Raw genomic sequence first — 26854 nt, forward strand, 5'->3', positions numbered from 1 at the left:
TGTACCATGACATAGTCCACTATGCTGGCCCCATGCCTGTGTGGAAAGCATGTGACACCGGCTGCTCTAGGAAAATATTGTAGGCCATTAGGTATTGCTAGACCATGTGTAGTGCGCCATCTCCGTGAGATGTCTCCCATACTTTGTCTGTTGCTCTCTATCTTGTGAATGTCTGTCAAGCCCCAAATCTAATACATCCAGCTCTCTAAGCATCTCCTCTGAAGTGTCATAGAAGACTGTTTGAGCATTACCCGACCGGGGAAGTCCCCCAGGAGGATGATGTCACCATCCCTTGAAAACTCCCATATGTCATTGCCTAGGATAGACAAAGGTGACTCCCCTCTACGCCCAGCGTAGACATGTAGTGGGGGGAAAGTAGCATATGGTAATGTATAAAAATCGGCTTGTGTCAGCTCTCAGCCTCACCTACATGTATCTAGGATGATCATCTCTTCATGCAATGTGTAGAAGTGGTTGTATCTTCTCTCTGGATAATACTGCTACTCCCCCCAATCCTCTGCTTCCAATCTTCCTTGCCTTTCTCAACAAACCCTTCTGGCTGCTGCATGTAAATTTCCACATCTAAATCACCATGCAAGAACGTTGTCTTGACATCCATTTGGTGCAACACCAAATCTAATATGGCAACCGATGCAAGAAAGCATCTCAATGTAGTCATCTTGACCACCGGAGAGAAGACTTCATCAAAGTCAATGCCTTGTTCTTGCTTAAAGCCCTTGGCAACAAGCCTTGCTTTGTACTTTGGCTGACTATCATGAGCGGTGATCTTATACCTGTAAACCCATTTACAAGGTAGAGCTTTTTTGCCCTGTGGTAATTTAACTAGCTTCCATGTCTTGTTTTTATGCAGAGCTGTCATCTCTGACTGCATGGCCAATTGCCAATTCTCGGAGTCCTTCATTTGCACTACTTCCTTGTAACATGAAGGCTCATTGCAATCAGTCAACATGACATAGTTCATAGATGGAACAAACCTATTAGGAGGTCGCGTGACACGTCCAGATCTACGCACAATAGGTGACTCAGGCTCAGCCACAACCTGTGGTTCCAATCTATCCTGTCCTTGCTCCTCTTGAGCCCTGACATTTTGTCTTGCACGTGCAGGTCCATCTTCTTGGAAGACAACTCTTCTAATCTCCTCAACCCTCTCTGGTTTAGAATGATATTTGGATTCATTAAAGTGAACATCATTGCTGCGGACAACCTTTCTGGATTCGGGATCCCAAAGTCTGTACCCCATCTCACCAGAATTACCATAGCCTAGAAAGATGCACTTTCTACTCTTTGGCTCAAGTTTGTTCCTAAATTCCTTTGGAACGTGAGTATATGCCTCACAGCCAAAGACTCTGAGATGCTTGTATGAGGGCATTTTGCCTGACCATACCATCTCTGGCACTGAATCACAAAAGTGAGTAAGGAGCAGTAAGTTCACGTTTTATACCTTTTGACTCACAAAAGTCCTGAAAGGCCTTTGAAACATACTCTCCACCATTGTCAGTGCGTAAGCATTTAAGCTTCTTGCCACTCTGATTCTCCACAAGTGTCACAAACGTTTTGAAAACACTAAACGCTTCATTCTTGTGCTTGAGAAAGTAAACCCATACTTTCCTCGAGTAATCATCTATAAATGTCATAAAGTAAGAAGCTCCCCCTAGAGATAGGTTAGGCATAGGTCCACACAAATCACTATGAACAAGTGCCAACTGTGTATCTCTTCTACTGCTTCTATGCTTATGTGGCTGCTGTGTTTGCTTACCATACAGACAATGTTCACAGAATTCAAAATCATTAAATGAAAAGCCAGGCAAATAACCAGAACGAGACAAGATTTCCATTCCCTTCTTGGACATATGTCCTAACCGGCTATGCCACAAAGAAACGTTCGGCTACTCGGTTACATTGATTACATTTTTAGAGACATTTGATACATAAATCATGTAAAGTCCTCCAGACTTTACTCCATGTGCTACTGTCATAGAACCCTTGGATATCTTCCACATGTTCTGTCCAAAAGTGGTGACGTAGCCAGCATCATCAAGTAAACCTGTGCTGATCAAGCTCTTTGTAATTGCGGGAACATGTCTCACATTCTTCAGTGTGAAAGAAGAGCCATTCTGAAACTTCAATTGAACATCTCCAACACCTTAGATCTCACATGTCTTCCCATTGCCTAGCCGAACATGATCTTTAGTGGTCACATAAGAAATAAACCACTCCTTGTTTGGAGACACATGAAGTGATGCCCCTGAGTCTATAATCCAGTCACTGAGTGCATTTCCATCAGATGCTGTAAGAAGAGCTGAGTCCATTGTATTCTTCAAGAAGTAGATGTCTCCTGACACTAGACTGTCATCCTCTGCAACAGTGTTTGTCACATTTATTTCTTGAATCTTCACTGAGGACTTGTTCTTCTCACCATGGTCTTCAGCTTTCTCTTTGCCTTTTTCTGCTTTCCATTCTCTGCAGTCTCTTTTCATGTGACCCTTCTTGCCACGATGGTAGCATTCTATGTCACTCTTGCCTTTAGCACTGCGGGACTTGCTACGAGACTGATTCCTCTTTCCACCTTTGTACTTTTCTTTGGTCCTTCCCCTGACAACTAAGGCTGTTCCTTTGCCTTTGTCCATTGTCTTTCTATTGGTTTCTTCAATAAGCAGACTTCCTTCTACACCTGCTATGTTCAAACCATCTGGAGGTGCAGAATTACTCAAAGCTGTGCGAAAAGTGTCCCAACTTTCCGGCAATGTGATCAACAGCAACATAGCTCTAATAGGTTCATCAAACTTGACACCTTGAGCTGACAACTGACTATAGATTGTGTTGAATTCATTCAGACGATTGGACATAGGTGTCCCTTCTTTCATCTTCAAGTCAACAAGCTTCTTAAGCCAGTATACCTGTGAAGCTGCACTCTGCTTCTCATAAAGATCACTCAGCTTTAACCATGCTTGATAAGCCGACATCTCGTCTGCTACATTGAAGTAAACACTTTCTGCCAAAGTCAGCATAATGGTAGAAAGTGCCAATTCATCCATTTCGCTCCATTCATCTTCGTCCATATCTTCTGGTTTTATCCCCTTGAGCTTTATAGGTTTTATCTGCTTCTTTTGTACCAACACGTGCCAAATCTGCTTCTTCCACAATGGGAAATTGGTTCCATCCAGCTTCTTGATATTGTAAAGAGCAGTGTCCTGTGATCCAGCCATAGCTACGCTTCACAGTGGTTTACTTTCCTGGGAAAAATTCGGCAGAGTTTCCCCTGTAAACTAACCTCTAAACCAATATCAACCTGTCAAATGAACCAAAAAAGCTTCAGATTCTGCATAAATTTCGGCAGAGTCTCCTTTGTAAAATGGCTCGGGTGTACTCAAAAAACAGACCAAAAAACAGCTCAAAAAACACTGTCTCTCTGACACTGTAAGCTGCGGGTAAACCTGTCCTGCACCTGTACTGTCTCTCACTGTCCTGTCACTGTCCTGTAAGCATAGACAGTGACAATGCCTCAACGGCAATAAAGCAAAGATGCAATCCCAACTGTCTAACTCACAGTCAATACATCCTAGCTGCCTATCTAAGGGTGCTCGAGGGATCGCTCCAAGACCTGTATCACCGAAAGGATCTCAACATTCGAGAATCCCCCAGCTCAATAAAACCTCACTCAACCCTCAACAAAGGCTGCAGTAAATCTGACAGTACATAGACTTCCCACAAAGTCATACATCCACAAATTTCCCACTATATGCTGTAACCGTTGCGGCGGTTGTTTGCTGCGTGACTCACAGCCAGCAAACCCTCAACAAACATACATCATCTCTGACAATACATCCCATGTGGAAGTACCTGCAATGTCAGGATGAAATCTGGAATATCAAGCAGCAAACACAAGCTACCTGATGAACTAGTGGATGTCGCCTACAGTCTGTGTGTAGATGCGCCCGTGTCGTATGTGACACGTCTCCAAGAACTGTGAGCCGTCCTTCGATGTGTAGACAGCCACAAATCAACACTCTGGGAGTGTCGATATCCTCAGCACCTGCAATCGTAGGCCGAAAACCCCCAATTTGCAAAGTCGGATCTGCACCCGTTGAGACCACGTAGTCGAAAATGGCCTGCGCAGACCTTTTCAAAGCCGAACGGTGGCCGAGATGACCTCAGAATGAAATTCTAACAACACCAAGCCCTTCGGGCTTACCCACGAGATTTGGGGCCGTGTCTTCGCCTGTCGAATTTCACTACAATCTGAGTTGGTGACTCTAGCCTCCTGCAGTGCTGCCCCGAGCCTCGATCTGAGCTCTGATACCAGTTGAAGGAGTACGAGCGGAAGTGCGACGCGAGAGAGAGTGCGAGAAGAAGAGCACGACGATATGGTGAACTCGCTCTACTGTAATGTGTAGAGCATAGTGAGTTCTTATTAGGTTTTTACAAAAGAATATGTGTACATACCTGGCGGCCCGCCCACTTACCTGGGTGACCACATTGGGCTTTATACCCCAACAATGTGTGCATACCAGCATGAAGTGTCCCCCTGAAGAGATAACTGTCTGGAAGACTCAAGGACCAGTCTAGCATATTTGTCTCTAGTAGTGTCCCACAAGCTGTGCACAAAGGAGAATGATCCGGTAAGCGCCTCAATCTCCATAGGAGGGGCAGCTAGCTCTGCTCGAATGATAGCGTCGGGTACGGAGTCCTTGGCTTTGATCAGTCGAGAGATCATAGACACCAAGGGCATGTCCATACGTCTCCAACCATCTTGGCCTACAGAAGGTCCCCATATTTGCACTGCATACAACATAGCTGACGCTACTAAAGTATCAAAGAGCCATAACTTTGTCCGAGGTTTCTGGAACTGAACCTGCAAACATATTCTCTCCAAGCCTCCCAAGGCCGCATAAGCTCTAGTTAGTCTAGTCTCTGTTGCTCTCCCCAAAGAAAACCTCGGCCCAGAGACAAAGAGAGAGAGAGAGAGAGAGAGAGAGAGAGAGAGAGAAATGAAATGAAATGAAATGTTATATTAAACATCTTCAAAAGGCCAAAATGACCTATGAGACCAAACTGATACAATATTGGTGGATCTAATACAATGTCTGGGTACAAAAATAAAATGAAGTAAAGTGAAAAACTAAAATCTTAACAACTAGATGTGAACTAAGCAGCTAGCTGGAATTGTGTAGGATATGAGTAGGGGGGGTGAAAGTAGTGACTGGGGGCTAATACAACACGATGTGGATGAGAGCTGAGTGAATGAGAGATTTTTCTCTTCAATTTTGCACTTGGGAGAGTGTATAGAAGTTCTGAGGTTTCCATGGATGTGTGTGCGAGGAATTTTCGGTTGAGTCTTCACTATTCTCCTCTCTGGAGGGAGATTCAAAGGATGTTTGCTGCTCATTCGCCCATTCTTCCTTTGGATGTGAACGCTCGCTTCTCTTACTGGAATCTGGCTACTACTAGATTGGATTGCATCTCAGCTAGCAGTGTATATGCCATCCTTCAGTCTGATGTATGGATTATGCATCAGGGTAATTAGCTATGGTCGCTCTCCGAGTCATCCTTATGGTGGTAAAACACATTGTCTTGCATTTGGCAGAGTCATCTACCTTTGAAGGAACGTGTTTTCTTGTGGCATTGCTTGGTGGGAGCTCTACCTGTTGGCTGTGTGTTACATGCTCGGCATATTACGTCTTCCCTGCTCTCCCAGATGCCTTGAAGTTGAGAAGACCGTGCCACACTTACTGTGGTGTTGTCGTCACTCTAGAGCCTTCATTCGCCAAGTATCGATTGCTCTTCGGTTTTGTTTTCCTTCCGGCTCTTTTTTGGCTTTTTGGAGTGCTCCAGTCACCGCAATCTCAGTTTGTGGTGTTCTTCAGCGGGGTCAGATTTTGGACTATGTGGGCCATCTGGCACCATAGGAACTCCTTAATGTTCCAAGGCACTTCTGTTGATCCCTTTCCCTATTTCAAATTATCTCTTGGTCAAGCGTTGCATTTTGCCTATGACGCTGGAGACATCACTCTTGATACCTATGGATTTACTTTGACTGTTTTTAGCCTTCGGAGCCTCATAGTGCTCCGCTTCTTGTATCCCTTTCTTTTCTTGCTTTGAGGTTTCCCACTTGTAATTAATCAAAGCAGATTTACACAAAAAGTGTGTGCGAGGGATTGAGGGAAGAAGGTGCGGCTTTCTGCAAGACTATGTGACCTTGTATCGGTGCCATTAGGGTTGGGGCTACTACAAAGAGTCCAACAAAGTGGAGTTTGGTGAAGGTTTTGCAATGGTCTGAGAGAGGCCTTTTGTGGCTTGAGTTTTTGAGTTTTTGATGGTTTTATTGTACATTTTGGTCACCATCGAGCGTGATTTCAAGCGTTGATCAACTCGACTCACCTTGTAGTGTCTGCAGGCAGGCAAGGGCTTGTAGGTCGAGGTGTTTGGGGTTTGAATTGAGCTTGTGGATAGTATTTTCATTGAGCTTTTGAGTGTTGGTGAGTGAGGTGAGAAAATTAAGGGAATACCTTGTGTTGTGTTAAAGTTTCTGGGTCTTTTGCTCCATCATCCTTTGGCGATCCCGCTGAGGAGCGGAAATTACCGGTTGTGCACCCAGGATTTGGATGTTGAGCAGTGGTGTATCCACATTTTGTATGTTGAAGGGAGTTTCATGATGGTGGTGCCATTCCAACCATCAATTTTCATAGGTTGTGAGGATGCAAATGATTGGCTTGCATCATATGAGTTCGACTTGACATGTTTATGCGGTGCAGTCCCAAGTGAGGCGCAAAAGCTTGCAGGTATCAATCTAGTGGTCAGAGGGAATGCAAGAGACTGTAATGAGGTCTTGTCACAAGATGAGAAGGGCAATTGGGAATTGTTTAAGAGATGCTTTTTGAATCAGTTCAAGAAGGTGATTCCTCACCAAGATGCATGGAAACATGTTACTAGTTTGTTTATGCAAGAGCACGAGTTTGTTGCAAATTTTTGGTCAAGATTTGATGATGCTTGGAGAGCTTGTAAAGATGCTCTATTGCATGTGGAAGCCATGTCTAAAGAGGAATTTTATTCCTCTTTTACCAATAGCCAAAGAATAGAAGTATTCATCATGAGTTTGTTGTGACCGATCCTTAAGATGAAAGTGCAAGAGAAAGAACCCAAATCCATGTGTAAAGCATTGAAAATAGCATTACGGAAAGAGAGAAAGTTGTGTGTTGCTATAGGCATGAAGTGCCCTTTGTCAATATGTGGTATGGATAGTGTGGATGAACTTTATGTGCATAAAGTCACAGTTGCAGATGCTCATGCTAGCAAATTAATAGCTTGGATACAGGTGTGAATGCCCATATGCTCAAAGTCGATGCAAATATAGTATGTGAAGCAAATTTAAAGACCATACACATGCCTATGGTGCAAAATGGCAAGGACACCGTAGATAAATGTAAAAGTTTGAGCATTAGCAACATAGAAAGTGGAGATGAGGAGAGTGAAATTGACGAGGATGAGGTAGCCTATGATGGAGATACATCTGATGCTCATGAGAGTTGGTGTGGCGATGTATGGGATGATGACGTATGTTTGAGAAGGAGCGTTGCAGCAACACGACATGGATTCTTGTAATGAAGATGAAATGATAGGCTATGGTCATGGAGTTTCTACATTAAGTGAAGATGATGCAGGAGAGGATGATGCTATGATAATTGATGTGATGTTGGGTCCATATGCTTTAACAAAGCTGGGGGTTGGGCAGCCCTCTAGTGGTTGTGATGTAAAGGTATTGGGTCATGAAGGTGATAGGGATAAGATCTATGTATGCAAGGATTTGATCCTAGTGCCATCTCCAAGGGATATCCGTGACATTATGCGACCTGCAGTTGTTAAGTATAAACTTCTTGAGGATGGGATAGACAAAGAGGTTAAAGTGATCTTTTGCTTGCATGATGATTTGATGGATGCATTTCACATTCTTCAATCTATATATGGGCCATATCCTTTTATCTACAAAGATCCTGATTGGCAATTAGTGAGCCTTGGTGCGGGTTGGCATGATGAAGAATTGGTTATGATATGCTATGTGGCTTTTTATGCATGTTTTCAGCGTTTCTTTTGGAAGATGCCTTGTGTTGAAGAAGAAGATGCTGGTTATAGTGTTTTGAAGAGCGTTTTCAATTTTGGAGTGGAGTTGTTAATGCTTGGAGTGATGGTCTCTTGGGCGTGGGGAATGAAGAGCAGTCAATGCATCAGCAAGATAATGTTGGATTTATGATTGTCAATCGAATGGGCTCTAGTTATGAGATGCATTTTGAGGTATTTGTGGGTTTGGCTAATTGGAACAAAGTATGATACAACATGGCATGTGCCAACCTTGGAGAAGATTCATATCATGCTTGGCATCCAGGTGGGTAGCAGCACTTTGATAAGAAAATATATGCTTTTTTTGTTGACTAGTGCAACGTGCTTGGGAACATAGGTGGTGCTATGCAACTGGGTGAGTTTCCATATGATGCAGGAGGAAGTTTGGGATCGCGTTTGTGGTTTTATGTCAGTGTTTGATGCAAGTGTTGAGCAAATGCTCAACTTGGGATTGGGCAATGATGATAAACCAATTTTGGTATGTACAAAGTAGTGCCTATGTGCATGGTCATATGTACAAAAGGATGTAATCACATGCATTTGGGATATTTGAAAAGTGGTTTTGAGTTTCAAACGTGGTGCAATGTGTGCACATTGTTAATATTCGTGCTTGTGTGCCGGCGGTTGAGCATACGTACGTGCCTAGATAGGGTATCGAGGCTTTGGATGTGGTCCCAAGTGGCTTCTTTTGGCTCTAGGGAATGTGTTTAAGCTTTATCGAATGTAAATATTGCAAGTGGGAGGTGTAGGCACCATCGACCCGCCCGAGAAGTTTGACACATGCGATAACTGTCTATTTGCGGTGCCTGATCTGTGGTGATGCGTGCATCACCCTAGAAGTGGTAAAAATGGTATGTGAGAATTTGGAAATGATATTTGAGTATCAAGGAGAAATCCTAGAAAATTTGGTGAATTGTGGAGTCTTCATCTGCACTCTGGACGACAAAAAAGTATGGCGAATCCTTTGCTGTAGCCTCCTTCGAAACTGTGTAGCTCCTCTTCTCCATCGGGGTCGTCTAGATCTCCCTAGCTCCAATGCTCGGTCAATGTGAATGCCAGTAGTGCGGGTAGACCTCTCCACTGTTGGTTGCTCCTCTGTCTGTTCTTCAAGGTGTACAATATCTAGTGTAAAGAAATCTGTGATTTGTCTCTGGGGTTGTCGCTCTTCAGCTCTCCTCAGTAAAGTTTCTCTATGCCTGTGTAGCTCAAGTAGATATAGCCCAAGACATCTCTGATCCTCGTATCTCATGACCCTAGATAGAGGCCCAAAACCTTCGCTGAATAGACAATGAAAACGGCCTCGTATCTCATAGTACACTATGCAGTGACATATGTAATGTACCTCTGTCTCTGGCTCTAGATGGCATAAGCGGCATATCCTGCTATCTGCTGGTGTCCCTCTGAATCTGCCAGTCTCAATCTCGAGCTGATGAGTGGACGTTCGTATCTGGCCAATGGCACATCGCACACCATGAGAAAGATGCCTGTCCATATAGCTAGGTCTAATCACAAACCCATCCCCCGTGAGGTGGAGAAAATGCTCTCTATAAAAAGCCAGCTTTGTGCCCAACTCCTGTATCTGCTCTATCCATGTCCTCCTCATGTCCAGCTGGATCAGATCCTGATGAATGAGTCTATTAATCTCTACCCGCATCAAAGACCTCAAGGGTGCCTGTAGAGAGTATTGAAAAGGAGGCAACCTATCCAGGGTGAAACCATATGTCTGAAACCATGATGCCATCTGTGCATACCAGCATGATGTATCCCCATTAAGAGCTAATTGTCTGGAGGACTCTAGAGCCACCCTGACATATCTGTCTCTAGTAGTATCCCACAGACTGTATACAAAGGAGACTGATCTAGTCAGCGCCTCAATCTCCATGGGGGGGGTATCTAATTCCGCTCGAATGATACCATGTGGTACGGAAGCCTTGGCTCTAATCAGCGGAGAGATCATGGATACCAGGGGCTTCTCCATACGCCTCCAACCCTCCTGGCCTACAGAAGGTCCCCAAACCTGCACCCCATATAACATAGTAGAGGCAACCAGAGTATCAAAGAGCCATAACTTTGTCCTAGGTTCCTGGAACTGAACCTGCGAACGAACACATCCTCTCCATTCCTCCCAGAGCCGCACCAGCTCTAGTTAGTCTAGTCTGTGCTGCTCTTATCAAGGAAAATCTCGGCCCAGTAAAGACTACCCCCAGGTAAGTGTATGTATATGTATACTCCACAATCTCCTGACCATATTTGAAAGTGGGTACTGATCTCCTGACCCATTGCGGTATGGTGTTAAACACCATAACCTTGGTTTTACCTAGGTTTACACACAATCCACTATCCTCTGCAAAATTGCGTAGTGCATCCAACTGTCGTTGCATACCTTCTGGTGAGTCAGATATCAGCACAATATCATCAGCATATAGCAACAATGGGATCCACGTCCCTGCCAGTTGTGCACCTCTGTCACCCTCTCTATCGATGTAATCAGACACCTCATCAACATACATACCAAATAGAGTAGGAGACAATGGGCAGCCTTGTTTCACTCCAATGGTAGAGTGAACTAAATCAGATACCCCTTCCGGAGTGCGTACCCGTCCCATCACTGATCTGTACAAAGCCATAATCCCCCAAATCACCTCTATGGGCACCCCCATCTCCTGTAGTTTGCGCATCAATCGAGCTCTTGGTACCATGTCAAATGCTTTACGAAAGTCCACAAAGCTACAATATATCCGTCTCCCATGTGCTCTGCCCTCCTCAATGATGGCCCTGAGTGTCAGAATATGATCAAGAGTGGAGAAACCCCTCCTAAAGCCGGCTTGACCCTTTGCTCGTACCCCCTCGCCCTCTGCCCAATTACTCAAGTGTTGCTCCAGGATAGATGCATACAACCGTGCCAATGTGTGTCCAACCATGATAGTGCGGTAGTTCCCAGGCTCTGTAGGGTCACCAGCCTTGAAGATGGGCACAATATTAGACAATCTCCAAGTCTCAGGTAATCCCTCACACATGGCACGATTGAACAACACTGCGAGAACCTCTATCAGCATATCCCTGGCATGTATAAAGTGCTCCGATACTAGACCGTCATGATCATATGCCTTCCCGGTCTTCATTCTGTCGATGGCCCTTTGTACCATCTCAGGTGTAAAGAAAGTGCTCGTAGTTGGGCAAGGCTTGGTAGGGTCTGGAAGTGGTTCCTATCCAGGAACCGTATAGTAATGATGTCGCATATTGTCCCCACACCTCAGGTGAAGTAATCACTAGGGGAGCGGAGTGCTCATGGAAGAGACACCATGCCTCTCCCGAGTCCCTACTCAAGAACATCTGATACAAGTCTCACTCCATTTGGGCTAGGTAAGCTCGCTTCTTCCGTCGCACAAGGCGTCGGAAAGCAATCCGAGACTGTCTGTAAGTGATGACTCCTAAAAGAAGATCCCTCTGAAGCTGGTCTCTCATCTCTCTGCACTCTTCATCATACCAACTATTTTGGGGCATGCTCCCAGAATGTCGTCTCTTGCCCGGCTGAGTGTGTGGGTATGCCACTGATGCAGCCCCATGCAATGTCTCAGTCAGTAGCGTGGTGCACTCCTCCACTGAGAGGCCTGTACCATTTGTGCCAGCTGTGCCTTTCAATAGACGGTCCCAGATCTCCTCTGAATAAACGAAATCAGTCTCTGGAGTAAATGTATAGCGGGTGTGTGACCTACCTCCTGATGTCTGGGTTGTACTATACTGAAATTTAACGAATAGTGTCAAGAGAGCATGATCTACTGCTGTGCCCACTGGCCTGGCTCCCACTGTGAAATCCTGAATGCAGGGATAAAGCTCGGTTGTGTCATAACATAATCCAGTGTACTGGCCCCATGTCTATGTGAAAAGCATGTGAAACCGGCTGCTCCAGGAAATCGCTGTAAGCCATTAAGTATGGCTAATCCATGTGTAGTCGTCATTTCCATGAGGTATCTCCCATACTCCGTTTGCTCTCTGTCATCTGAGCATCTGTCAAGCCCCAACTCACCCACATCCAGCTCTCTAAGCATCTCATCTGAAGTGTCGTAGAAGCCTGTCTGCGAGTTGCCCGTTCGGGCATTGAAGTCCCCTAGGAGAATGATATCACCATCCCTAGAAAATTCCCAAATGTCATCATCTAGGATAGAGAAAGGCGCCTGCCCTCTGGATGCGGCATATATTGATGTACTAGGAGGAAAGTAACATATGGCAATATATAGGAATCGACCTGTGTCAGGTCTCAGTCTCACCCACATATATCTAGCATGATCATCTCTTCGTACAATATGCAGTAATGGTTGTAGTTCCTCTTTGAATAGCACTGCTACTCCTCCTGAACCTCTACTCCCGTGCACAGATCTCGCATTTGTCCTGTGAGCTGTTTCCCATCTCTATCCCACCACATGTGGCATTACCTGTCCAAGGGCCTGATGAGTCTCTGAGAAGAACACAATATCCTTGTTTTTGAAACTCTCCTCAAATGCACCCACGTCCAACCTCATAGACCCATTACAGTTCCAGGTAGCCATCTTCAGTGTGGTCCCATAGGTCTCGCACCGTCATGCAGTACGCCGCTCTAAAATCACCACCCGTCCATCTCTGTAGAAGGCTATCTTTCCCTTCTCCCTTGCCACTGTAATTTCTGGCATTACCTCTCTCATATGTGCGAGCTGTGAGAGAGTCAGGTCATCACCAAGGAAAATACCTGTCTTTTTGAGAGTAGGCCTCTTCCTCAAGAATTCCTTCTTCTCTTCCAACAAGGGGAAGCGTAGTATGATAGCTCTCCCCTTTGAAGACTCTCCCATGCCATCATTTTTCTTACCTACCCTCCATGCCTTTGTGTGCAAAGGCTTTTCCATCCCCATCATGGATGTAAGGCTTGTGACCTCTTTCTCCACATTGTTTATGTCCTTGAAACCGGTCACTCTCACATGCAGTGCTCGCATCCGCCTTCTTTGTTCCTCTTCGAGAGTCATGTTGATAAGGGTCGGTGTACAAGGAGTTTCTTGACCTTTCCCTTTCTTGGCGACCTCAATCCATTTTTCAGCCTCGTCCGCCTTTTTATGTATCCTTGTTATCATCTCCGCCCATGAAGATGTCTTTGCCACACTCAGTTTCTCTTCCTCTGTGATCATCCTTACCTGTTCCTTAATTTCCTTGATTTCATCTATTACCGAGGGTTGAAATTCGCCTTCCTCTAGTCCATTGCTTACTATCAGCAAGCTCCTGTTTAAGGGCTGAGACTTCTTTTTTGAGTACCCGTATCTTGGCGTTTGGGTTCTCCTATTTGAGGGTTGAGACTTCTTCTTTGAGTGTCTGTATTTCTGCGTTAAGGCTCTCTTTCTCCTTCTTCCAGTGTGCGTCCTCATTGAAGACCATCTGAAGGAGGTTGGCCTTCTCCTTCCACCATCCTTCCATCTCTGTTTTCCACTCCTTCATTTCCCTCTCCATCTGCGCCATCCGCTTATTCGTGAGCATGAAGGTTGCCTTTGCTCGCGGCTTGCAAACAGGTGAGACATTGGCGGCTTCCGTGTCCTGTGCAGGGTCTTCTTCAAGTGGATCCATTACGGTGAGGCCCAAAGAATCACAGAGAGAGAGAGAGAGAGAGAGAGAGAGAGAGAGAGAGAGAGAGAGAGAGAGAGGTGTGATAGATAGGTTGAGGAGAGGGGTGGTGGGGGGGGGGGGGGGGGGGGGGGGGGGGGGGGGGGGGGGGGGGGGGGGGGGGGGGGGGGGGGGGGGGGGGGGGGGGGGGGGGGGGGGGGGGGGGGGGGGGGGGGGGGGGGGGGAGGGGGGGGGGGGGGGGGGGGGGGAGGGGGGGGGGGGGGGGGGGGGGGGGGGGGGGGGGGGGGGGGGGGGGGGGGGGGGGGGGGGGGGGGGGGGGGGGGGGGGGGGGGGGGGGGGGGGGGGGGGGGGGGGGGGGGGGGGGGGGGGGGGGGGGGGGGGGGGGGGGGGGGGGGGGGAGCTGAGGAGGGGGGTAGCAGGGGGGGGGGGGGGGGGGGGGGGGGGGGCGAGGGAGCAGCAAGGGGTGCGGGAGAGTGCGCGAGAGGAGAGAGCGAGAGAGGAGAGAGAGAGAGAGAGAGAGAGAGAGAGAGAGAGAGAGAGAGAGATTTCATACAGGGTAAGCCATTATAATGGAGAAGATTTTCTGGTTTGTTCTGTTGTGGACAAGAAAGGAGCCGGTGACATCTTAACAGTAAATGTCACAATCAAAGCTGTGAATGATCCTCCATACATTGTTGCTGCTGATTATGTGTATCTCAATCCCCTTGAGGTTTCTCAAAATGCGGTGGAAATTCAGCTGCAAAACTTCTCTGTGGGTGATTTTGACCACTTTGATAAAAGAGGTAATTTAAAGCTGATATGAATCTTTTGGATAAAGCAAAGAATCTGCATAGGCATGCTTATGCTCAATAAGTGGTTATGATGACGCAGATGACATGGAATTGCTTGAAGTTGAAATTTCTCTCGAAGTTGAAATAGGGACGATTGCAATAGTTCTGTCAAGCTTGCCTGCTGTAACAGCTGCAAGTAGACAGGGCCATGAAGAATGGAAACATATTGGCAAGATTGTTGATGCCAATAGCACAGTAAAAATGACTGGCCAAGGAATCAATTTTCACGCATCCATAACAGATGCAAACAGCGCTCTTGAAACATTGTCTTATAGCATAGGTCCATTAAAGGTATCAGTTGTCAAGTTTCATGTCCTTTTAATGGCTAGATGATTACTTCAATTAACTAAACAAGAGATTGGCACCTAGACAACTCTTGAAGGTGCTATTGAGATCTACTACATCCAATTCCATCTCTGCAGGAAAAAAACTTCAAAGACATACTTCAAATAATTGTAAACGACCAAGGAAACTTTGGCTGTTATGGAAACTGCTCAAGTGACATAAGTGTTCCTCTCTTTTCCACTGCGAGAATTTTCATTGTGCCTTCCAGACTGCAGAATGCAAAGCTTGGTATAAATTTCTGTCTGTTGTGCACTTTTGCTCAAGCATCGCCTGAGAAAAACTTGCAAGATAAGCTCTCACAAAGCACTGCACATTTGCAAACTAGTTTTCCAGCACTCTGCTTGAAAATCTAACACTAAAACTTTGGCAAGAGGGAATAAGGAACTCCATTTAGTGTTTTGAAAAGTAAACATTAGGGCCAGCAAAGACACGCGATTGCATTGCATCAAATCAAGGCTTGAACACAGAAAGACTTGCGTACTAAAGTAGACTTTATTCAGCAAGAAACCATAATCTGGATGGCGATACAAACAAAATCTGATATTGAGAAAAAACTTGGAAAGCTTGTTGCCATAAGAGTTGGGCTATTCATATCAATAGGGAAGGGCAGTATGACTGTAAGGATTATCTAAGAAGGGAAAAGGGCACCGAGGCTGCTAGCTAAAAGTGTAGAGGGAATGTGGATCTTGTTTTGTTTAGATGACAAGCACTCTTTGTGCAGATAGAACAAAGGTTTCTCTTATTTCAACATTCACAGTAGTCGGTGCACTTATGGCCATTGTTTTTGGGTTCATCTGGTACAAGTGGTCAAAAAGGATACATATTAAAGTAGAAGAGCTGGAAGAAGTTAAAGCCACAAAACAAAAAGTAAGCCAATGCCTATGCTTCCTTAAGATCTGTGAAAATTAATTCCCTCTTCCTCAGTATAGTAATCATTACCAATTGAATCTTGCTTGCAGTTTTATGATCCCTTGTGGATACCAGAGCAGGAAGAATTAGATGAGTCCTAACTTGAGACATCATTTCAGCCGAGACTCATGAAGGTACTTGTTAAGTTGAATCTCTCAAAGCATTGTGGCATATGAAGGCTTGGAACACAGAAGCAGTCTTCAGGAAAAATCAATTTCCTTACACATACACAAATCCTCTCTAGGTTTTTTTATTATAACAAGAGATTTTAGAAATTTGACCTTATGTTTTCACATTTTTACACTCTTTTTCTGAAATTCTAGGCAGACTATCTCCTATTCCTCTTGCTCCCAACCGGCTTTGTTGAATTTTCAAGCAGCTCAATATTTAGCTGAGACACACTTTCCCGAATACTCACAGGAAGACTTGCATAATAAAACGGGACTTTACTAAGCAAATCAGCAGGAACCATTATCATTATCTGGATGGTTATACAAACAAAGTATGATGTTGAGTAATCTGATGCTACCATATGTGTTTGTGTATATGCCTTTGAAAGAAAAATGATGTTCAAGAGATTATGAATGCTTTGGAATTGTTTGCGCTTGCCGCTAGTCTAAAAGTCAATTTCCGTAAATCAAAGCTTCTGCCGCTTCGTTCTTGTGATTGGCATGCTCTGTTGTGGCCAGGAGAGATTGTTCTTCCAAATGTAATCACTAGGCATTTGGGTTATCCAATTGGATGGAATGTTACGCACACGCAGAAAGTGGATTGGGTTATGAATCGCCTGAATGTTAAACTGCATTACTGGAAGCTTTCTACCTGGCCGTTACATGTTCGCCTTCATATTGTTCAGAGTATCCTCGTGGCATATGTTCAGTTCTTTTTGCCATTGTTGTATTGGCCCCGTCATTGTCTTGACTCTCTAATGTCGACCATTTTGTCTCATTTGTGGCGAACGCGTGCTCACAAAAAAGGGTTGCGCTTGATATCGATGGCGAAACTATGTACACCAAAGCGCTTTGGTGGTTTGAATATATTGGATCTGCGTAGGCATGTCATTGCCAGGAAGGCTATGCTTTTGCCTACACTTGTGCAACAATCTCAGCCTTGGACTCTTATGTTTGCACACTTGACTTAGCATGTGGTTACATCTTCATTTGGTCACTGGCAATCATCCATGTGGGAGGCAGTATTTGGTAAGATGGATGCTCGTATTCTTGGATGCCCTCTTTCTTCCACCTTGCTTTCTACATGGAAACAGGTTACGATTTATCTTTTCTGGAATGCTCGGAGGGAAGGAAACTCGCTTCGTGCGGAGAGTCTTCATTGGAGTCGGGCATTTTCTCTTACTTTGGTTGACCGCTCGCCTCGCCAGGCGTATTTCCTCTCCTGTCGTGGCATTCGAGTGGTTGAGGATGTGGTGGATGTGGATGGTTTCACTTTTGAGTTTCCATTTGCCGCTCGCCGCTTTGGATTGGGCATGCACTATCGCCAGTTTTGGAGAGAATTACAGCAAATGTTGTCAGGTTTCTTGTCGGTTTCACCTTTGGCAGATGGTGATCTCATGTCTAACTGGAAGCTTGGGGAAATGCCATTTCGTGATATTTCTGCTGGCCGGGCATATGCTCTTCTGCTGCCTCGTCCATGGATTGCTGATCATTGCAACGTTATTTGGCACATGCATAAATCCGATATTTGGTGGCGCAGGATTATATCTGCAATATGGGAAAGTCGTTTGCCGTTGAAAGAGCGTTTGTTTCTTTGGCGATGTTTACTTGGTGTGCTCCCAGTGGGTACCTTTCTTCGGATGCGCCGTATCCGCTCTTCATCATGTGTCCGTTGCTTATCTGCCGATGAGGATGTTTGCCACCTCTTGTGGGATTGCCGTGTCATTTGAGAATTCCTTCATCGGGTTTCTTTGTGTATGCGGCTACGTTTTCCCACGACGGTATTCCATAAGCGGTTTTGGATTTTCGGTATCTTCTCGCCGGCGTTGCAGTGCTTTGCAGCCTTCTTCATGTGGGTCAGGTTTTGGGCATACTGGAGCCTGTGGCGGCAGCGTAATGGCTATATGTTCCATCGCATTCATACGGATCCACTACCTTTCTTCAAGATTTCCATTCGGCAGTCTTTGAGGTTTGCCTTGGAAGTTGGTGATATCACAGCAGAGATACATCAGCTTTCTTATGAATGTTTTTAGCTATTCTATACCGCCGAACACTATTGTGTTCCTTTCCTTGTACATCTTTTTGGTGGGTTTTCCTCTCTTTGAGGTTTCCCACAGATAGCTAAATCAAATTGATTTACAAAAAAAAAAAAGTGTGTGTATATGCCTTTGAAGGAACGTGTTTTTTTGTGGCGATGCTTGGTGGGAGCTCTACCTGTTGGCAGTGTGTTGCATGCTCGGCATATTGCGCCTTCCCACTGCCCCAGTTGTGCTTGCTACTTTTATTCTTCTTTTCTTTGCTTTTTCTTTTCTTCTTTGCTTTGTGTTTTTCCTTCTTTGCTTTGTTTGTTGGCCTGTTGTGTTTTTTAATTCAGTTTGGATTGGCAATCAAGGAAGGCCTCACCCTGGGATGTGAAGATCTATAGCAGATTGCAGCTCCACAACCATGATGATTGCTACTGGGGTGTTTATTGGAGTATCCTGTCTCCCGTCTTCAAGTTGGTGATTCCGTGAGAACGGTGCTCCCTCCAGTAGGAGATGCAGATTAGAGGTTTTGGCTTGGCACTTGGTGGCAGGCCTTCAGTCTCCTAATGTTATGGACTCTTCTACACAAGCTAAGCTGTCTATTGGAATGGATGGGTGGCCCCCTTCTGGCGGCTTGTGGAGCAGCTGCCAAGGTACAGTAATTTCAACTCTTTCACTTTAGCCAGTGGCTATATGTTGTAAGCTGTGTGTTGTATATTTGTACCATTGGGTAGTTCTTGCCTATGGCTTGTATTCCTTGCATATCCTCAAGGTTTTTTCCACAGCCAACTATCTTGTAATTTTACCTTGTGATTGTGTTACTTGCCTTCGAGCCTCACTACTATGATGAGTTCCAACCCCTTTTTTCTTTAAGAAAAAAATTGCACGCATGTGTTTTGCATTGAATGGTAGTGCAATGTCTACTTGAGGAAGAGAGTCGTGAATATATGCCTCTCAATTTTCGCATCATTGTGCAGTTCTTCTTGAGGCAGTATCCTTGAGTGACCAATGGCTTTTTAACTCGTGATTGTAACGACTCCCCTGGTCCCATTGACAAGTATTTGCATCATTCAATGGAATACATGGTTCGGGATGATTTGCTATCGGTTTTACATGCATCTGATTTTTTGGAGGCACTTGTATCTTTTGTCATAATGCACAGTGATGATTACTTTGCTTTGATGGTATTTGCTAAATGCACATCAATGTGATGCTTACAGTTGTCCAATCTGGTTACACCCTTCGCTATGTCGTTCTGATCATGCTCTTGTATGGTTATCATTATGTTTCGGTATAATCTCTCATGATCATTACATTTGTGGGTATCTTACATTTTTGTATTCACTCACGATCACAAGAAGTTTTGGACAAATTCTCACAATAATTCCCACATTGTGACTTACCTCAACATCATGAGATTTTGTGAGGGAGGCACCGCATACCTAGCTAGGTATGCGGTGCCTCTTGAGCACAAGCTCATGATGTTATGCATTGTATGAAAAACACTGAAAAAGATTCTGTTTTCCTACATGAGAAAATATCTAAATCTTCTTGTGGATCTGTTGTTGCCTCATAAATGTTTGTTTCTGATACACAACAGTTTGTGATGGCTCATTCAGTTGTCCACCCCTTAATCTTTCTTTGTGTGTATGCAAATGATCATAACATGACTGAGGTAAACGGAATTTGGAGCATCTTAGAGATATATATTGGTGGCCACTAAACGGTCCTCGTTTTTTTAATACCAAATGACGATAATATACCTTCGACTATGAATGTAGCAAAGATCTTTTTTAGACAAAAGCACTCATGTTAAAAATAACTAGGTTAATAGAGAAAAGTATATAGCTAACAAGGTAGGTCTTTGCAATTTTGGAAAAAAAAAAAAAAAAACTTTCAAAGCACCTAGTGAAACATGAGGGTGTAGGAGATAAAAAGCCTCATCACATTGGCAAGTCAAAAGACTTTGTAATTTTGTAATCATATGTTCGTTTTTAAGTATATTTCATGTGAGAATTAGTAGAAGCCCATTAATGTGCTTATTTGCACAAACACTGTTTCTTGTTTCCATTGCTGTCAGAAGCAAGGAGGCAAGTTGGGAGGGATAATTCCATGAAAGTCCATCGTTATTTTGTCTCAAAAATTCCATGGTCATGAATTTATTACTTTCAAATATTCAAGAAACAAGACATCTAAGGCATATTTTTAAAATCTCAAGTATGACTAGTTTACATGCATCCAAAAGAAACACCGCAAAATGATGAAGAGAATTAAGAAGTGTAGTCTTTTATGATTATTGAAACAAGGAAAAAAATGGGGAAAATGAAAGTTTTGGTTTTCCCTAAAGTGTTTGTTAATTTTTTCTCGCTATGTTGCTTTTCTTATGGGGCTCAAAATTGACATACTCGTTCGTTCTTGGTTTTATTAGGGAATCTTTGCAGATACCCCTCGCGTCCTCGGTAGACCCTTTTTTTCGACACACCATAGGGCCCACAGGGGGAGGTGCTTATCCCTTCCAAATATTAGCCATGTTACATGGTCGGGCAAGGGCCGCGTACCATCGGGCAAGAGCCATGCGTAGGCATCACCATGGCCACCTAATTGATGCACCACATGCTGGGAACGACGGAGAGAACTCGTAGCAACTAGCTAGGAACCTCCTCCTCGGGGTGACCCACCCCAGGAGGAGGATGCACTCGAGTGTCCAAGGGCAAGAGCCCTAGCAACATGAACACCAGGTGAGCACAAGGTGTCCCTCTAGAGTGTGACCCAACAGGAGCTTTGAACCCACAACCCATAGGTTGAGAGGCCAAAGCCTTACCGTTAGACCAACACTTTGGGGACGTCCTCGGCCAACCCTTGTGTGGGTGCTAGTCAAAAAAGATACAAGCTAAGATCGAACCTTGACGGAATAACCCCATATCACAATCTCACCTAGTAACCAACTCACCCAAGGGATTTCCGTGCTCAAGAAGCAGTTGCGTATATATAAAAAAATATCCTTTCGCAGTTCACCAACACTTTTACAGTAGCTTCTAAACACAACGCTTAAGCCCAACCCGAGGGCCGACATGCTATGCTCTGTCCTCACCTGCTCTCCGCCTTGCCTGACGCCTTTGGCTTCACTCGCAAACGTCATCTACGAAGATTCGCTTTAATTCAGATTTTCTTGAAATTGTCAAGACATACTTATGGGGCTCAAAATTGAGTTCATATTTCTTTTGATGTCACGCTCTTTCAATTCTTCACATCCACGTTTTCTATTGCTACAACATGCATGTTAGACAAGTTTGAGACCATATGACTTAGGAGGAGGAGTTGTTCTCATAAGAGATGCTACAAAAGCCCGCATTCCAACAACCCTTCCGCCCTCTGGGTTTTATTGCATATCATTCACACAGACTTTGAAAAAAAGTAGGTGGAGGGACACATAATCCTCGCTTACACGCACATAGACGGTAAGGTACACAAGAGTGTAGTGCTCACAATCTTCCATCACATACTAAGACAACATTGTTGTCATCATCCTTGTTGGTGTCATTATAAGCAACCCTCAACCCTTATTGTATCGTACATCAATTATTTCATTGCCAAGGTTGGTTGGTTAGTGATGGTGAGGTTGATTTTGACTTTTCTTTGTTTTTGAAATGCTCTTTGTGATTTGTTACCTATGAAGAGTTATCTTTGAATTTGTAGTACTTTGTGCCATGGTTATTTTTGTCACAAATGCAGTAGGGATTGACTTCATAGCCAATCTCCGAAAGATGATTCGTTATGTCCGAGTGTGTACTTCAAGTTTCTTTTGTTGTTACATAGTTGGATGAGACAACAAAAGCTCCATTTGTCTATGGATGATGATCTTTAAGCTTCTTCTCTTACTCTTGAAGCGAGTTTATTACATCTTCAAGTTTAAGGACGAGGTCTTTCTCTTTAAGCACTATAATAATTTGCACAAAATTTGCATCAATCATGGCTTTGAGAAGTAGAGCAATTTGATCTTCATTATCTACAGGTATTTGATGTATGTTAATTGTGTGTAGATACTTTTGAACATGTTGATGAGAGAGAACACATCTTCTTCGAGCTCCATAAGCAAGCTGTAGAGTTGCATCTTTAATACAATTTTGGAATGCGTGATGATAGTGTCATCAAGTGACATGAGCAAAATGCCAAGAGCTTGCTTGTCTTGAGCTATAAATTGTGTTAAGCTTTGCCTCGTTTTGACTCTATCGCGAGCTAGTGGCTTAACGATAAAACACAATTGATTTCGCATTAAATAACCATTGGTTTTTTCTTGCCATGTGTGTGAGCCTTGATCATTAAATTTGTAAAGACCTTGGAGACAAGCTTACCGGATCCACCACCCTACCTCCCCATATATATGCTATGTGGCTCTTAGCCCTAGCCTAGTGCTAGGTCCGTGGCCCCCTGGGTTGACCTTGGCCTAGCATTACTTCCCCCTTGGATAAGCGTTTTCATCCTTGAAAACAACAAAACTGGTGATAGTGTCATAAAGGACACTAATGTTTTTGGTAGTGGCATCCCTCATGGATCCAATTGTCTTTTTCACTAGAGCACGGTTCAATAAGAGATTCAATGAAATCAAAAATAACATCTTGATTTTCCACAGTATTGTCCCTTTGCAACCATTTTGTGTAACAGGTCGGTAACCAACATAGTGTGTAAACTCCATTTAGAACCCACATGAGCCTGCTAAATGAGTTGTCACAACAAAGATGTACCCCAAAGAGTACCTCTTTTCACTTTTTATGAAAGTAACTAACTGATGTAACTCATTAGTAAAACTTAAGTCCTTGACTTGTTATCTTATCTCATTAGTAAACAACCCCACCATAACTAGTATTCAAGGTTGAGAACCTGACGTAAACATGAACAGACTAAACCTAGTCACAAACATGCTTTATCTTATGGTTAGCAAACTCCAGCTAGAGCGATATATGCTTTCTAATTGGATTGCTTGGCGTTAACATACGCTCTTCGCATAGCTTTTAGCACAAGATTATACTTGTAATCTGTCTATCCTCTTTGGATAGATGACAGTATTGAGGGTGTGTTTTCTCCACTGTTTACAGACAGTCTTCCTAGAGGACCGGTAAACAAGGATCACAGTTCCTTACAACATTGCTGAAAAATCAACAATGTTATAAATAACTATCTTGGTTAACTTGAAAGATCTACAAGCACTCAAACCGAGCCATGACCTCTATTAGTGATTGTTAGATCTATGTCATGAATGTGCATGCCACTCCGAATCAACTTTTGCTAAACACTAGGTACCATAACATCTAGTGTGCATGCATTTAGCAAAGCCAGATTCGAGCCTGAATATTCATGTCCATCCCGACCCTTGACATGACATTGGATCATAATGAAATGTGAAAATCATTCACATATAGGCACCAATGAAACATGTTCATCAACATAACAGAGCCTTGCTACATGTATAAAAAATACTTGTACTTTAACAAGTCTAACTAGGTATCAAATTCTTATAAAACTGAAATTGTTCCTGATACGACGTGCGTAAATGGTCTTATAAATGGATTTGACTAGCACCTAAGGACTTTGTCGTGACACATAATTGATATGGCGGGTGTCAATGTCAGTCTCAGAGACTCATATTCTCCAGTCTCAAATAAGAATGTATGGAAAAAGAACATCCTTCAAGGACGTTATGTACTTGTGTGTGGAGGTAATTGTAAACACACTGCGATGTGTATGAGATGGACCCTTATTAACCTTGCTCCACACTGGCTAAACCGAACTCCTTGAGTTCCTAGACCATGTTGTATCCTATGTGACAACATGTACCAAATAATACCTACAAATGGGTCCATAGCTGTATAGTGCAAAAATATATTTTGGATACTACGATCCAAAATTCTTGGCTCTTGCATGACCTTGTCATCTCTTTGAAGAGAAAAAATGGATGAAAGCATTCAATATTATTCATCCAAATTGAAAAAGGTAAGCAAAGCATATTCAAAAATGGAAATAAACCAAATCAGATGTGTACTTGAAGGTTGAACATAAAGCTCACTTACCCGTAGTTACGCGCACTTTGCAAACCTAAAACATACAACTGGAAAGGTGCCTCACTATAAAACCAACCTTAAAGATGTAGAGATCGGTAACCTGTTAAACATTAAAGGAAAGATTAGTGAAAAACAAGCAATAGGAATTGGTAACCCTGGGTGTTGCCTTTGCAATCCAAACCCCTTGGTTAGCTTCTGGGTGTTGCCTTTGCAATCCATACCCCCTGGTTAACTTCTGGGTGTTGCCTTTGCAATCCAAATCCCTTAGTAAGCTTCTAGGTGTTTCCATTGCAATCCAAATCCCTTGGTTAGCTTCTGCAATGTCAAACTGCTTTGTTAGACTTTGCATGAAAACTGCTCAAACTAGCAGCCAACAGTGTGACGAACATAGTCCGCCGTGGTTGAAAGTGTTTGGAATCAACTAAGAGAGTTGAATTTTTTCACTACCCCTTGGTAGATTACGAACTTCTTTCCTTGAAAGTACAATTGGTTGAGCTCAAATCATGGATCTCAACACCTATGAAGTGATTGTGTATTGTCATAGAATCTAATATCTAACCAACCCAAATGATTTTCTCATATTAAATTGATCATTTAATGTGGGTTTAGAATATAGACATGTGCTTATAGATGTATCTCAACAGGGGACCAAAGTCAAAGGGTCCAAATGAGAGATGGTATGTCAAAGAGCAATGCTAGCTAATGGAGCTTAAATACCTTAGAGTTAGCTTGATTAAAGACCTCCAAAGGAGTACTTAGACCTTAGGCAAGCTAGGGTTGTGCTTGAGGTGGGAACCCGGCCCAAGCTTGAGGTGCTTGTCGTGTTTGCTAACTAAGGTGCTTGAGGTGCTTGTCATGCTTGATGAGTAAGGTGCTTGAGAAGCTTCTCATGCATGGGGGGGTGAGGTAAAGAGACGCTACAAAGGAGGGGAAAAGCCCCAAAGTTAGGGGAATCTTTGACTTGACCTCCCACTCACCCAAAGGGCATCCCCTTTCTCAAGGGGCATATGGACATATGTCAAGCTCTCCCTATGCATAGCCACATGGTGTGTTTGAATCCTATTGGCTGGGCTAAAGAGGGGTCTAATAAGCTTTTAGTTTAATTCAACAAATATCTAGATATTATCAAGCCCTCTCTCTCAAAGGGGTAAGGAGGACACTTATCCTAATGTTACACTTGTTGCTTGATATGCTTTATACATGTGATTGGCATGGTTTAGAGGGGTCCAATCATAATTAAGCTTGAGCTACAAGGGGAGGTCGACGAAGGCAAGTTGGGGGTGTGCTTGGGGGTATACACCCTCTCACACGCTCATTTTTCACACATTCTCACTTGGTGACAGTGCAAGAAATCCATCTCCTTCTCAAAGCTTGTTGAGAAGTTGAGAGCCTACACCAACACTCTTGGCTATGGAAAATCCAATCAATAGTCATGCTTCAATGCTTAAGCTTTTCATCTTCTCCATCTTCATTACTATGCTATTATGCTATGCTAAGCAAAAAGAGTGATGATAAGTGAGGAACTATTTCTTTCTCCTATGAATGATTCTTCTTCCTCTTCCCTACCCTCATTTTCTACTAGCTCTCTCCACCTTCGAAGGTGTTTGAGGCCTTGGGACTGAGGCCGGGATGGTTAATGATTTTACAAAGTCTATGTTATGCTCGTGTTGCATGAAGCTTTCCATCTTCATAGAATCACCTAGGTCACAAGGAACACAAAGATTCTATTGTACCCAGTCTCTCTTTATGGGAGAATCTATAATACAAAAGCCTATTGGAGGGATCAACTCCACATAAATCCGGTCATCAACTGTTGTCAAGTTCTCTAATTTTCTCTCTAGCAAAAGTATTGTTCATGCCAGGTTAATTAAGTATAATGGTTATGTTGCTACCACTAATTAAGTTCACCCTCTATGTTCTCAAAGTAGTCTCATAAAAATGTTCACTATAGTTCTCTTAATTCCGTTATTCTCAATATTCATAGGCTATTTTTATTACATTGGTATCACAACTATTGGTTTCTCTTTTCTTGCTTAAGTAGAGAGGTCCTTAAGTTGTCCATGAAAGGGTTGACCTGTTCATTGCAATAGTGTAAGTGGAACAGGGATCTATTATCTTGGTTGAAAAGGACTTAGTTTGAGATACACCGTTGGGAACTACAGTCTTAGCTTGCCTTTGGCTTAACCATTATTGAGCTACTAGCAAGCTCAACATCAACTATAATCAACTGAGAAATGCTAGGCCCTCTCCACTAGTCTTTGCAATCAACAGTAACCATGGGTGTGGCTGCTTGATAACTAATTTTCAAAGGTAAAGAAGAGTAGCGACTAAGGTTTTTGAGGGTACCAAAGCACAAAGTAATTTTGTACATAGTTTAATTAGCATGGCTGACAATAATCAATAGAGTAGAATGAATATTGACAACTTTGATTTTGTACATGAAGGTGCTAATGATGATGTCCCCATGTTTGTTAATTGTCTTGTTACTAGGTTGCAACAATCTATGGACAACCCTGCTTTGCAAGCCGAAGTTACTCAACAACTTTGTGCTTGTGAGATTTCCCTTCCTCTCCAAGAGGAGAGAGAGCTTAGAGGCCTCTTGATGAGACTCCCAGAAGAAGACTCTCTCCCATGAGAGAGAAGGAATCCAAATAACGAGAAAGAAGCGAATCACTACATTCCTCTGAAGATGTGGCTCCACGAAGACGGCGTTCTAGACAGCCGCCAACTCCTCCCAAGAAGAAACGGTCAACCCATAGTCCTTCTCCTCGTCACTTCAAAAGGGAAGAGATATGCTTGGGGAAAGG

The 26854-nt window shown here is 43.7% G+C and overlaps 1 protein-coding gene across 1 annotated transcript in view; it reads left to right on the forward strand.

The window, feature by feature from the left end:
* Positions 1–16314, forward strand: part of LOC147439740 (uncharacterized) — a 296739-nt gene extending 280425 nt beyond the window's left edge. Inside the window, exons 21-25 of the mRNA XM_086485533.1 lie at positions 14269–14495; positions 14584–14834; positions 14966–15116; positions 15610–15755; positions 15848–16314. Coding sequence (XP_086341659.1) covers positions 14269–14495; positions 14584–14834; positions 14966–15116; positions 15610–15755; positions 15848–15898 — 826 coding nt within the window. The 3' untranslated portion in view covers positions 15899–16314. The remainder of the gene's footprint in view (positions 1–14268; positions 14496–14583; positions 14835–14965; positions 15117–15609; positions 15756–15847) is intronic.
* The last annotated feature ends 10540 nt before the right edge of the window (positions 16315–26854 follow it).

The sequence above is a fragment of the Adiantum capillus-veneris genome, chromosome 16, assembly GCF_014529385.1.
Source record: "Adiantum capillus-veneris isolate H3 chromosome 16, ASM1452938v2, whole genome shotgun sequence".
In the NCBI taxonomy this organism is placed as follows: domain Eukaryota; kingdom Viridiplantae; phylum Streptophyta; class Polypodiopsida; order Polypodiales; family Pteridaceae; genus Adiantum; species Adiantum capillus-veneris.